General features: G+C 45.9%; 1 protein-coding gene across 1 annotated transcript in view; it reads right to left on the bottom strand.

Annotated features, from left to right (window-relative positions):
- The window catches only part of ITPR1 (inositol 1,4,5-trisphosphate receptor type 1), a 163,617-nt gene that overhangs the window by 66,214 nt on the left and 83,460 nt on the right, over positions 1–13,943 (bottom strand). Inside the window, exon 38 of the mRNA XM_084293035.1 lies at positions 13,537–13,648. Coding sequence (XP_084149161.1) covers positions 13,537–13,648 — 112 coding nt within the window. The remainder of the gene's footprint in view (positions 1–13,536; positions 13,649–13,943) is intronic.

Below are 13,943 nucleotides of genomic sequence, written 5' to 3'. Positions count from 1 at the left end.
ATTCTTTCATCCCAACAGACATCTACTGGTCAACACACTTAGGGGAAGGGAACTAGCAAACCACTCAACTTCAGCTGAATCATCACAAATGAATTATGGCATAATTACCATTTACACCCTCCCAGCCACCCACCATGCTCCTAAAAGAGCTACATTTTGAAAATTTAGCAGGTATCCTTTGAACATCCCAAAACTACTTTGCATAAGCACAAAGGCACAAGCTAAAAGCTTTCGTTGCAGGTGCACACAGGCCTGCCACCCAGAAATAATGCACTTTTGGGCAGCTCGTTCAGACCACATACACAGCATCTGCGACTTGCACACGGTGAACATAGCACACGCATCCCCAGTGGGGAGGAGGAAGAAGCAAGTGCTGCATGTCACAAAAAGACTTCGAACGCTAGTTAAAAATGGTTCCTACGGATTCCCAGCTATAAACATATTTTTCCTGAGATAACAGATATGTAATACAGTACCAAACATGAACAATGAAATAAGCTTAATGGTGACGGTTTTTCAAATTTAATATGCTGATCATCACATTGAAACAGATAAAGACAAGCAACTTTTATCAAGTAGAACTTAGACATACAACAGAGACCCAAGCATTCAAATCAAACTGCCTACTTAATCGTGGGTAAATTGATTTAACTTCTCAGGAACATACGCTAAGAAATAAGACTCTGACAATACAGCAATACCAAATTAAGTCTGCAGCTGATTGCCCATGTCTGCCTAGAGGGCACACAAACTAGACAGAAAAATCAAGCATAGGCTGGGAGAGCGACCGTGGTGGTTTAACCCAATATCCGCTGTAGTCTGGGAAACGCAGAGCAGAGAGAGGAAGGCTGTCGGGATCCGAGAGGCTAAATATGGAGAGATCCTACTTCACGGGAAGGAGCCGGAGGAGCGAGCCCTTCCCTTGTGGTGCTCCGTGGGCAGGGGAACCTTGGCCAGGAAGAACTGCTCTCCGTCCTCCTCCTAATGGACTTTCCTCCTGGCTAATTCACGCGGCCTTTGGTACGCCGTTTCCTTGCATTGTCACCTCTCCTGGAAACTTCTCAAGCATGCAAACCATTTCTTTCTTGGCTAAACTGAAGCACAGAGCATTTAAGCCAGGGGATCAAAAGTTAACAGGAAGCCCCACATTCATGCAGAGGAACACACAGTTCCTGCACATCGCGCCGTGCTGAGTACACCCTTGGCTGCTTGTAGGCTGGATACTGGGAAAGCCACATGAAGTCATTAGGGAGTCTGGGCACAGTGTTCTGACACTGCCAGGACAACTTGCTTCAGAGAAAAGCAAAAAAACCTCTTGTGTTTAAGTTTATCAATTACAGCACATAAATTGTGCGTAACTCTGTAAGAGAAATTGGGCTCCTTGGGAGGTCAAGTGGATATGACTGCAGCAAGATGATGGACTGGACTTGGGATTCCTAATGAAAATGACCTTATTCCCAGACTTATATTGTGACCCCAAATTAATCAAACTTGCATGTACATTTTGGGGCTGAAAACCAGCAGAGATGAAGAATCAGCGCTGAATTAGTTTGATCTTTTCAACTTAAATTGAAGAGGGGAAAAGTAAACATTCCAGTTTGCAAACTCCTGCGCCTTCCCACTTTAGCACAGACAGCATGTATAAATAGATCAGCATGTCAGGACCAGCCTCACAAACTCATCTGCAAGCAGAAACCACTGGCCTTGGCAAGGCTCTGATGGATCATTCAAAATTACCATAGCTTTCAGCGATCTTTCAGTAAGAATATACACTCCAAATACTGAAATTGTTAATTCTTCACATCAAAATGGGTTAAAACAGGAAAGAATTACTCAGCTATAGCTACTGTGCTGTTCTTTACACCATCCTTTGTACTGCAAAAGCACAATATTAGCTTACGTTTTACAAGAAGGATTGAATAGGGAGAGTAGACTGAAGCAGTAATTTTGCTAAATTTCTTGTGCCTCCATATACCTCAGTTCTGCACCCAAAAGAAAAGTGACAGTTCTGGGGGGAAGGGGCAACAGGGCAGTAAGCTCAGGGACCAGGAAGACACTTCACTCGGAGAGGCCAGGTGAGCGGCACGCATGAAGCGGGCGGCTTTTCAACTGAAATGTAATGGGCGGCAGGGTCAGAGAGGAGCACGATGTTTTTCCTTTTCACTAGCAGTAGCAAAAGTTCCTTTCAATTTGCTGTACAAAAACCCTCTTCCTTTTAAGTTTCCATTCCCACAAGGCTGGCAAATAAACCACTCATCATTAGCCATAACAGGAGAACTGCAATTTCTTTGACCTGTCGGTGACTGTAATGCCTCTAACATCCATTTCCCCAACACGGGCTGCGCGTGTTTCCCAGAATGGTCTTTATCTGACTCAACACTGGAGGTGCCCACCTCAAAAACCACCACAGCAAGCGACAGCTCAAGCCTGAACTCACTTCATCTCAACGACATATGGAAGAGGTTTTTGTCTTTTCTATCTGGTTTTGAAGAAGGTATAAATGTTTTATTTTCATTTGCATTAAAAATATAAAAAAATCACGATGAAAGTTGCCTAATGCTGCCTCTCACGGAAAATTCAGACACCTAGCACTGGGGATAAAAAAAAGTGAAAATGGTTTGAGGAAATGCAGAAAGATTTTCATTTAGGTTGGAAGCCCCAGGACTGCTTTTCTCATTATTTTTTTAAACTCAACTATGTAGTAAACATCTAGAACAGAAGTGCTGAAAAGGCCTGACACACATTTAAAAGGCAGGCAGAGGCTCCAGTTCACATAGATGGGGTCTCCTCCAAGTAACGACTTCAGCAACGCAGGACAGAAAACAGCTCTGATTGTGAAGTTAGAAATGGGTGGAAAAGAACCTTATCAGAAAAAGCTGCACGTGTGTGAGCACACGCATACAAACACTTAAAAAAAAAAAAAAAAAATCTTTTTTTTTTTTTTTGATCTTTTTTTCTTAAGCCTCACGGAGCTTTGAAATTTTGACCAAAAAATGGATAAAACTGCACCCAAAAAGCAGAAGCCTCCTCCATTTCCACCCTCTCTAAGTTCAGAGGACTGACAGGTGGCAACCCCCTGGCTGTTTAACTTGCCCAGGCCGATGCCGCTTTCCAAAGCACCTCACCTCTCCTCTGGGTCATGATCAATGAAGCAAACATGACTGTGAAGGAGTTTGGGCAAGCTGTGTTTATTTGGCGTGGTGCAGAACTGGGAGATGCCCTGCGTTGCTCAGGAAGCCGGGTTACATCGCCGAATGGTGCCTTCTGGCCCTGAAAGCTGGGAATGCAGGAACTGACCCAACTCCCCGCATATGGCATCTCATTACCGGGGTGGCGAGCAGAGAGATCTGGCATTGAGGAGGAAAGAGGGGAAAAACAACTACAGTCAGCTAGCCAACATCATGTCGGGCTGCCGATAGCTGGGTTGTGCATCCAGATGTAAAGAACTACGGTAAAGATCTCAGATACAACATGCTCAAACCACTGCCCCGGCTTCTCTGCCTTAACTGTTGCGGTATCAGCTGGAGACCCAGCTGGGACAGGCCTTTTGGGTACCATCCTGGCAGCCCCTCTCCACTGTGTTCCTCCCTTCTCTGAATTCCTCTCCTCTCCGCGGAACACATTTAGTACAGCTCTTTAAACACACAAAGCAAAAGTGAGATGCTGCCCTCCTACCACCTCTCCCGACTGACGACACCAGACAGAACAAGTCACGCTGCTGGGCTTTGCAAGTTTGCAGTAGCTGCGGGTAACTCTGCACAGGTTACTTGCGAAGCCTCCTTCACGGGGCCAACGCTGTTACCTCGCAGAACCAAGAAAAGGGCTGGGTGGCAAAGTTCTAGCCTCTGCAGATGATCTGTGGGTGTGTCTGTCAAACACGTACTTGACTTGCCATGGGTAAGTTTCAGGACAGCGGGGAATAACTGGGACCCAAGAGCACTGAACCTGTTTGCCGAACATCCCACATGGCAGCTTTCCCCTGTAACGACCCATGCTGTGCAGCGTATTTTTAGCAGGTGCCGGAGGGTTTTACCCTGCCTCGATTACGAGGCGGTGCAAGCTGTGCAGCAGCTCGCTGTCAGGGCATGGGCTCCCCTTGCAGGAGCTGTGGGGGCTTTCCAGGGGCACGGGCAGCCCCCGGCTCTGCCCCAGCCCTGCCGCAGCCTCGTGGCAGCGCAGCGCCTGCACCCAGCACGGGGACGTGGCTGTCCCCGGCAGGAGCAGTGCTCACTTTCTTTTTTTCTTTTTTTTTTTTTTTTTCCCTCCCTTATCTCAGGGAATTTGCAGAGCCTTTGTGCAGTGCCAGACGATGAGGTGGGAATTTTGGCGTAAGGACCGTCAGCGGCTGGACTGAAAGGTCACCGAGATCTGCCCGCGGGACTTCCTTCTTTAACTTTCCAGAGTTTTCAGTCGAAGCAGTGTGTTTTACTTGGGCGGGGGCTTCCCTAGAGCTAGAGACCTCAGCCTCTGATATGCCACTGACCTTCACTGGCAATGCAATCCCACTTGCTTCTCTTAAACACTCGGTCCTGCAGGTCTCTCACGGTAACTGAACATATGAAGGACTACCTTCTCTACACATCCTACATTAGTATTTTTAATTAACTAGAAAGAGGGTACAAATTTTTGTTGTTATTTTTACAAATAACTGTAAGAAAAGTTCCAGTCTCCTTTTCCAAAGAGCTTACCAATTCTAGTTCCAGTTTGTGCAATAAAAACAGTCCAAAGATTGCAGGATTTCTGAAGGAAAAAAATATAAGGCAGCCCACAAAAATTTATTAGAGCCTGCATTTCCTCTACTTGAGACATAACAAGTGAAGCACTGTCTAAGTGCAAAATACACAAGAGAGATGACTGTCGTACGAGCTCTCTCTGCAAAGAAAATTTAAAACTGCCTCTCTCCAGCACTCAGGAGGTTAAGAAATTTTCCAATTCCAATCAAAAGACGTACAAAGTAGCCTATATTTTGCACCTTGCTCAGCCACTACAGCTTTGTAGTTTATCATTGATAAACAGCACAGTAAAGGTTACTTCTTCAGTCAATCCCCTTTGAACTTGAATTTTCGCTTCCCTTTTTCACCTAGTTGAAACCTCAAGAAAAAAGCGAAGAGGTAAGAAAAACAAAAAACCTATATTGAGTGGGTTTTTGCAGGTGTATTTTGCTGGTTATTGTTTTGTCAGCTGTATAAAGTACCATTGCTGAATTAAAAAAATGTAAGTGGGGTTTTACTTGATTGTTGTTTTTTTTTGTGTGTGTGTTTTTTTACTTCAAATCCTGCACATCCTCGGTACCACGTAATGACAATGGAAACTCAGGGTGTTCCGGGCGTTTTGCTGGGCTTGATCTTTCAGGCTCTTGCTGGCTCTCTGCAGCCAGGGGCCAGCCAGGGACAGCTCGGGGCAGGACGGCTCCGGCACGGCTCTGCGGCGGCTTTGCAGATGGACGCAGCGTGACAGAGCTGCCTGCCCTCACCCCTCGCCCACGGCCAGCCCCTCCGAGCCACGCAGGGACCCCACCACACGGGAACATCTTATCACGAGAGGCAGTGGTGCACACACGCTGCGGCACCGGCGGAGGCTCGGCTGCTGGCAGCCACGGGCCGAGGTAACTGTAAACAGCTCCACCACGTTTATTGGCAATCGCCGCTGAAGGTCACACATCAGCAGCGGGCCTAAATTCCAGGAAAAAAAGCTGTTCTTATGTAACTGCTGCCTGAATGTTGGCAGGTGCCCAATGGAGCAGTTCGCTGCAATGTGGCTGGGAGGGGAAAAAAAAAAAAAAAAAAAAAAAAAAAAAAAAAAAAAAGTAAAAAGTAGGACATCTCCCAGCCCCATTCAGCATCCTGAGCATGCCACCTGCAGGTCAGCGCTCACACTTCTCTCCTTTTCAGTCCATAAAAATATTAAAATTTCTCTCAGACGCATGTGTTCTGGTGCCCGAGACGTGCGGAAACTGGGCCGCGCTGTCCCCAGACACCTGTCTGGGCAGAGAGCAGCCCTGCAAACAAATGCCCGATGCAGAGGGAAATGTGCTGCTGTCCTCCGGGATCACAGGGAACCCGAGGTGGAGTTCACCATCCCAACGTGGCTTCTGAAAAGCTGCAGAATCTGCTTTTGCATCATGTTTGGATATTTGAGCGGATTAGGGATTAAATTAAAAGTCAATTAAGCCGTTGTGCCCAATTACAACTGAGGGTTAGTTATCACTCTTGTGTAAAGATTCACACTTGGTGGCTCTTGAAAAATTTAGCTTGGTCCTGGACCTTCTCTCTGAAAGAGCAGCATTGCCAACAGCTCCACCAAGAACAAAGTCACCCCAGTGCAAGCCCAGTGAGGAGTAAATTAAAGACTCAGCCCAAAGGCTCTCACAGGGAACACGCCAGCACTGTGCCTTGGGGAGTTCTTCACTACCCGAGACACCTGCCCAGAGCCAATGCTAAGACCCCTCTACTGAGCTCTGCAGCCCCAAACATCAGCCTGATACCATCAGCAGCTCTGCAGCAAGCCAAAGGACAAGCTCTGAACAAAGCACGCCCTAAGGTCACGACAAAACCCAAAGCAACACTGGGCTTTGCTGGTTTGTTTGTTCATTTGTTTTAATTAAAACAAATCATGCTTTCCCTCAATCTTTCAAGATACCTCTTCTACTGTCTGTTTTAATACCGGTCTTATGCAGACCCTGTGCTGAAGGTCTGTGAACTTTCAGGCTTTACAGGAACCAGAATGCTTTGGAAATGCTGCAAGAATGACTTTCGTTTTTAACGCATCATAATTTCTGTCCCCAAAATAAGCATTCGACAGGAACCCTGCTGCAATACGGGATGCTGCAGAGCTTGGAAAACATCTACAAAGGCTTAAAAATCCTACTGGGATACTTCTGCCAGAACAGATCATGGTCCTCAGCCTACATTAGTAAACGTTAAAAACAAACAACACTATACCACTTCTCAGAAAACTCCAGTTCCCTCCTCTCCCTCCTTTTCAGGAGTGACACCAAAAGCAAATTCAGGATAAATCCCTCCTTAGAAAACACAGGGACTAGGCAGAGTACAAGCAACAGGATCAAAGCGTGCTTGTTGGTCCCTTCATTTCCACAGCATCCAGCACTGCAGATACTCCAGACAGCTGCACGCTCAGCCGGCTGTCACAGAGGTATGTTGCCCCGCGGCCCTTTACGGTCCTTCCTGTTCTGCAGGGGATTTCCTACTGCCAAGGTGAATTCCAGCATTATTCACCCAGCTAAAAGGGCACTCCCTTTCTGCACTCTCAGAACTTATAAAGAGAAAACTGGAGTTACAGTCTCTCTTATCTATCCTAACTCTCAGCAACAAATGCATGCACCTTCCATCATTTTCATCATCACAGAGATCGCTGCAACTGGGGCTCGCCACGCGCTGAAATTGCCTCTCTGTAAAGGAGTATCAGATGTGTAGCTCTATCTAGGATCACAATCACATACTCTGAAGTCATGCAACTATGCCATAAAACAGCTACTTTATTTGAGTTTTACCCCGAGGAATAAGGAGCATTTCAGATGATCAGAAAAATTAAGTTGTGCAGAGTTTGACGGGGAGGGAATTTAATAACTTTTTACTAACACTAGAGATTTCTGTGTTCTTTGCCCTAAATGTTTACTGTTGCCAGGGGTGACAAGCAAAAAAAAAAAAAAAAAAAAGGGAACACCAGGATTTCCTTTGAAAATTGTCAGTGGTTCTAAGCCCTGTCTGAATTCCTTCCTATAAGCAGCAGGGCTCATTTCCGATGGTTATAAACACACCTGCTCCCTCTGTGCAGCTGCTCCACTGAGGAGCAATAAAGTTCCTCCTTTGCAGCCTCCAGACGAAATCCTAAATTGCTCCACACTCTCTGGCTGATTTATTGCAGGCAAAGACAGTGCATTACAGCCAGAAACTAAACGGGAAAGTTTCACATTATGACTTAATTTGCAATTAAACAATTCAACGTTCTGTCTGAAGTTTCTCCAAGATGAAATTATGTATGCTATTCTTGGAAGCCGAAGCACCGTGCAGTCGGAGGGGTCTAGCACCTGACATCAACGCTGAGGCACTATGGGGCTTTTGTTCAAAACCAGGGCACATCACTGCTATGTGAGCCCCAGATAAAGGGGTGGGTCTGGGGGGCACGAAAATTAGTTAAAAAATGTATGTAGAGAAGGAGACAAGGCACCTCTGCAGCTATGTAATCCTAAATTTGGATGAGACCCAGAGAAACATGAGGTGTCTCACACGGGCAGGCCAGAGGTGACGGCAGGGCCGCATGCGGGTGCCCCACATGAAACAGGGACCTGCAGGACACGGCCGGGCCCCTGCTCTCCACTGCCTGCCCCTGTTATATCTGCACACTATGAGCAGAAAGTCTCCACAGCTGATTGAGTTTTTCACTGAAACTGAAAGCAGCGATGGGAGATTTATGAAGTTTCTCTCAGGAGAGGTGTCACAGCCCCAGGCTGGGCCTGCTGGGCGAGGGGACCGGGCTGGCTCAGGGAACAGCAAGGCAGGGGCCTGAGCGTCCCAGCACTGCTGGGGTAAAAACACCACAAAGAAGTCACAACCCCAGTTTGTTCTCACGAGGAACTCAGTTCCTTCCTTCCCTCAAAAGCCTCACTTAACAGGAGAAAAGCCTTCAATACAATGCCAGGGGATGTGTATGCTTTTTGGTCTATTTTTGTAACAAATCTGTTAGACTTCAATTATTATTTTGTTCTCAGTGTTAAGTTTATACTGATAAATTCAGCTGATTGTCATCAAAATGTATATATTCTACAGTAAGCAACTTACAGCATATTTCATTATCTATTCTACCGAATGAAGAGGAGCAGCATTGGAAGTGGTTGAATTTTGTTCCATACGAAAGGTTGGCTTGGGAGAGAACACAGGAAGCAAACCACAACAGGGAAAATACTTTTTTTTTTTTTCCTGGTATTTCAGTAAAATAAGGTGCCAGTCAATCACTTTCTCAGCATTATACATTTATGCAAAACGTATCTCAAATTTAGCACCCACACTCACATTTTGGAGCTGCAGGAGGAAGTTGCTGCAGCTCAGCTCGCTCACCCCAGCCCGAGCAGTGGTGCCCGAACAAAACACACCACTTTTAAAAGTCCTTAGAAAGCTTCAGTCCAGTTACACTGAAAGTTCTCATTCACATACAGCTTTTCTGCTTGTAGAATGACTACATGTAGCACAAACACGGACCGGGCTGTTGCAGTGCCAGCTGAAGGCACGCTTTTCACAGCAGGAAGCTTTTCACCCAGACCGGTATTTTTCATAGAGTTACACCACCTCACTTTCACAACATGTCCTAACGTTTTACGTGGCTTTATGCACCAAACCTGACTAAGAAGCAACAGGAAAGACAGCTCGCTGTTCTGGGGAATAGCATGCCTGTCACCTTTTTCGGTAAGGAAAGCGAGGCAGCCTGTACACCAGGGCACAGCCCTCACGGGCACCCTGTGTGCCGTGCCTTGGGAAGTGAGTAATGGCTCTCACCAGGCAGCGAGCAGAGACAGCTCACGCGGGCCCTTCTCCAGCTGGCTTCTGACAGGTTCTTCCAACTTATACAGGAATGCCATTAAAAAAGTCAGTATTTGGTTTTCCAAATAGCTGAAAGGACCTGTTCGCAGATGACAGGGGTATCGCGGCGCAGTGCTGAACACTGACATTTTAATGGTGCTTACGGCAGTTCGTATTCCAAAAGCACTCAGATCTGGTCCTAAACTTTATGAGAACTATTATGGTACCAGATGATTGCAGACTGCCAGAAACTGTAACTGCCTTTGGACTAATACTCTAAGTAATGACATATGGAATTAGTTAGGGTAACTATTCCCAGCATAGACACACGGCAGACTGAAAACTCAACTAATTCACTGACACAGGCATACAAATCAGAAAGCTCCGTGCTGAAGAGACAACAGGACAAATCACAGGGCTACTCATAAAACAAACACCATAGAAACAACACCGTAGAAGATAAATAAAATTAAAACCTCAGCATTATCCAATTCAATGGTAATCTGCTGGAAAAGAAAGAGGGGGAAGAATTGAAAGCAAGCATTAGTAAGAGAAATTACAGATACATTTCACGTTAGGATCTTATAAATCATTTAACACTTTGATATTGTAACCCAACACTGTGCATATTTTACAGTCAGCACCAGCAATGCTTGCAGGCGGCTGGGCTGCGGCGCGTTCGGGCCCTGACAGCGCTGGAAGTGCCGCGCCAGGGAGCTCCGCAGACAGGATGCGCCCGGCTTTGTTCCTGCGCCAAGTGACAAACCCCGCAGGCTGGCTGACCGAGATCCAACGGCGTCACCCTTGGGCCTAGGAGTCATCGCTAGCGTGAGCTGCGAGCAGCAGTGAGAGTCCAGAAGCTGGATTTCCAGTTTGGGAAGGGAAGTGGAATTTTAAACACTAGAGCTGCATTTTGGGCTAATCATCTGACAGACAGCAGAAAGATGTGCATGAATGACATGTTTCAGCAAAGTAAAAAACTTGGGTCTAGTCTACACTGTCAATGTAGTAAAGTTTTCAGCATATTAAATATACCACAGTATGCTACCCATCGCCGAGAGCCTGAGTGCATGCCAAGACTAGGAGTCTTTAGCAATATGTAAAACTTCAAGCCTTCCCACAGGCTTCTGTACATCTGTGTTCTCACCACGTTTTTTGCATGCTGCTAAGGAATCCCAGCTGTTTAATGAAGGCCTTAGCTAATGGGATCAGACAACACTGCATTCTCATTACGCTTCCCACCTACAAAAGGGACAAGCACACAGGCCAGAGGGTGTGGTATTTTTACTATTTGTGCTGGAAGATTAAGTGTGAGAGGAGGAGTACGATTCTTTTTATAAATCAGATTGTTCCAGCGAGCACCACGCAGCATTACAGGAAAATCACATGCCATGCCAAAACTTTCCTTGCGCTCTGTTGCTGAACACTGCTTTGAAGTGACTGCTGTCAGTTCTGGGAACATCTCACCTACACAGCACGGCCTGGATGGTCGATATCCTGATCACAGGAATGAGCTTTGCCGCCTGTACCTTATGCAGGGACTCCTGTATTTACATCCAGCGTGTACGATTTTCTTTCTTTTTACACTTCTGGATGATTTTAAAAGCAAAGGTATTGCCTTTTAAGTGGTGACTAAATACAGTTATATGAGTCACAGGGGAGAATAAATATGACTGCACTTCTCACAGCCAGACAGTAGAAGCTGTCCTACTACTACTAGCAGTCTATCTGTAAGCAATCAGTTGCTTTTTCATATTCAGAAATCTACTTCACAAGCAAGCATATTCTTATCTCACATTATGTAACTGATCTGCTGTTTCAGAAATTAATGCATTTTCTACTTTGAAGACTGAGATTCTTGTAGGATTCTCCTTAGTCTGAATGATCTACTAGCTCCATCTTCTAGGAGTACTGCTTTACTCGTTAGCAAAAAAAAATAAGGAACTCTTGTAAATGAATTTCCATTTAGAAAAATGAACTGTTCTATCACATTAAAAACTCAAGGCTCGAATTTGGGTTCTGTTCATGTATAAGATCAGCCACCACTTATACTATATTAGCTAAGCTGACCTTAGAGGGCCTCTTTAGCTGTTTCTAATGGGAGAATGTACACCGATACATTTACTAACAAAGTGCGAAACCAAATCTATGATTATGTTTAATCTTTTACATCCCACTGCTTTGGGCAAGAGAAGGCATCAGCACTCAGCACTTCTGAAAGGGCTCATCCAGCACAACTCCCTCTTGCTGGAGCAGCCTAACTGCTGCTGGCTCCAGCTTGTCCCCTAACAGATCTGACTTGTGCCATACTGCAGATGTCTTAATAAAGGGACATGGGGCTGAAGGCTTCCAGCTGCAGCCAAGGGGCTGAGGGCTGCCTCAGGGCTTTGCAGGGAGAGGGCTGTGACTCAGAACAGGATGCTGCCTCTTCACAGAGAAGGACAACGCGTTGAAAACAAGCTGAAAGCTGCACTTGCTGCCCTTTCCTACCAATCCTGATCCCCTGCTCTTCCCACATATATATGCTTCTTTCTTACAGTTCATTAGTGCACTCTCCCAAAGGCAGTTTACTGGAAAATATGGAAAACACTGCTATGCAAAGTGAGGAAAAGCCCTCGGTACAGCAGCAGGTCTAGGGCAAAGCAGCAGGAGGCAGGCTGGATCCCGGGCAGCCGCGAGGTGGTAGCAGCAGGTGGGAAGCGCAGTCCCTGACACATCAGGGAGCACAGCCCAGGCCATCCCTGCCCTGTGGGCATTTTCCTAGGAGTCTCCCGCTCACTCATGGCAGCGCTGCGTGCTCAGCTGGGTGTGCTTGGGCAGCAGCCCACACGCGCACCCACACGCAGGCTCTGTGCTCCATTTGCTCTCCCTCCTGCCAGCTCCTCCAGGTCCCCGCGCTCTGGCGTGCGAGTGCTTGCCTCCTGCTGAACTGGCAATGGAGAGCTACTTGCTGCTCCTACGGTCTCGTTTCCAGCTAAACCAGCCAAAGCAGAGGTTGTCTGTGACATCCCAGCTGGGCATTCACCCTTGTGGTGCTACGGCTTCCTCTGCCTTCACAGCTTCTCCTTCCCTCATGGCTGCAGCTGTAGCTACAGCTAAAAACAGTCACTATGACAAAGCTGTCTGAGCTCTACAGCTTTTGCCTTTCAGGACTGTGAATCTTGCACTATGCAACAACTTCAAACCCTACAGCAAGTGAGAATGGGACACGAGACGCCATCTGCTTCAGGCACAGGCTCCCAGCTGCAGCACACATCCTTCCACACCACTGCCTCCCCACAGACCCAGCTGCCAATTCTGAACTGTTCACGAGCACCTTCACTGGGAGGACATACTGTATGCCTCTTGCATGGCATGTTCATAACCTAAAGAGCTTTAAAAATGCAGGAGATGCTTTAGATTGGAATTTTGGGAATGGTTGTAGGAATGCCTAGATGCCCAAACATACCGGTGTAGACACTCTTCTGATTCAAATAGAGAATGAGAATAGGCTTGTACCTACAGAATGACATTCCTCTCACCTGACAAAGGAGTTGTGTGTGGGAAAGGGAAAGAAAAATACATGGGCGGCTGTACAGACAGTTTCCATCTATAACTCACAAGATGATGACTCAGATGTATACAAATTAAAATTAAACCACAAAATATCCTCTTATTGCAAGGTTATGTGACCCGATGAAGAGTCACCTAGACCTAGCAAACAGATAAGGAGGTTATATCCTTCGTAAAAATGTAACCAACTTTTATTTTTATTTTTTTACAGTGGCAGCAACCGCAAGAATTGAGTTAAACTTGCACATCTAAAGTACAAAAGCAAGCTTACCTTTCAAGTTATATTTGAAGTTGTTGACTAAAATTTTTTTGTTCCTGATTTGAACTTGTTCCTGATCCACAGAAATGCTTACACATACAAAACAGCTTGAAAGAGCCAGAATAATATTTTCCTTTACTGAATAATAAATACAGTGCTTAACACAGAACAATGAACTGTAAATTACATTACCTTTTCTCCATAGCCTCTATCTTTGGTCATCATTTCCCTGAGTGTCTGTAATACTTTAATACATAGTTTCTCCTCATTCTCCTCCAGCAGCTGTTTAGTATGCTTTATTAATCTGAAAATAAGCAATCAATCAGTTCATTTTAGTACTAATTCTAAAAATGGGATAAGATATGTGGCTCTCTTAATTAGTTTAAGCTGCAAACAGGTTTTTATTAAAACATAGTTCTGTCATGCCATTATACAACCATCTTGGGAATATTCTCTCAAGAGCAACATTTAGCCAGCTACTAGGACTCTGGGCTTTGGTGAAGCTGTGAAGAAAACTTGCAAAGTCCCTGGCAGGAGGATAGCTAGATAAAACCCATCTGCCTACAGGCAGAAAGGAATCGGAGGAAGGAGCAATGTAA

This window comes from Netta rufina (assembly GCF_964035555.1).
Source record: "Netta rufina genome assembly, chromosome: 10".
In the NCBI taxonomy this organism is placed as follows: domain Eukaryota; kingdom Metazoa; phylum Chordata; class Aves; order Anseriformes; family Anatidae; genus Netta; species Netta rufina.
This window is presented reverse-complemented; position numbering and strand designations above follow the sequence as displayed.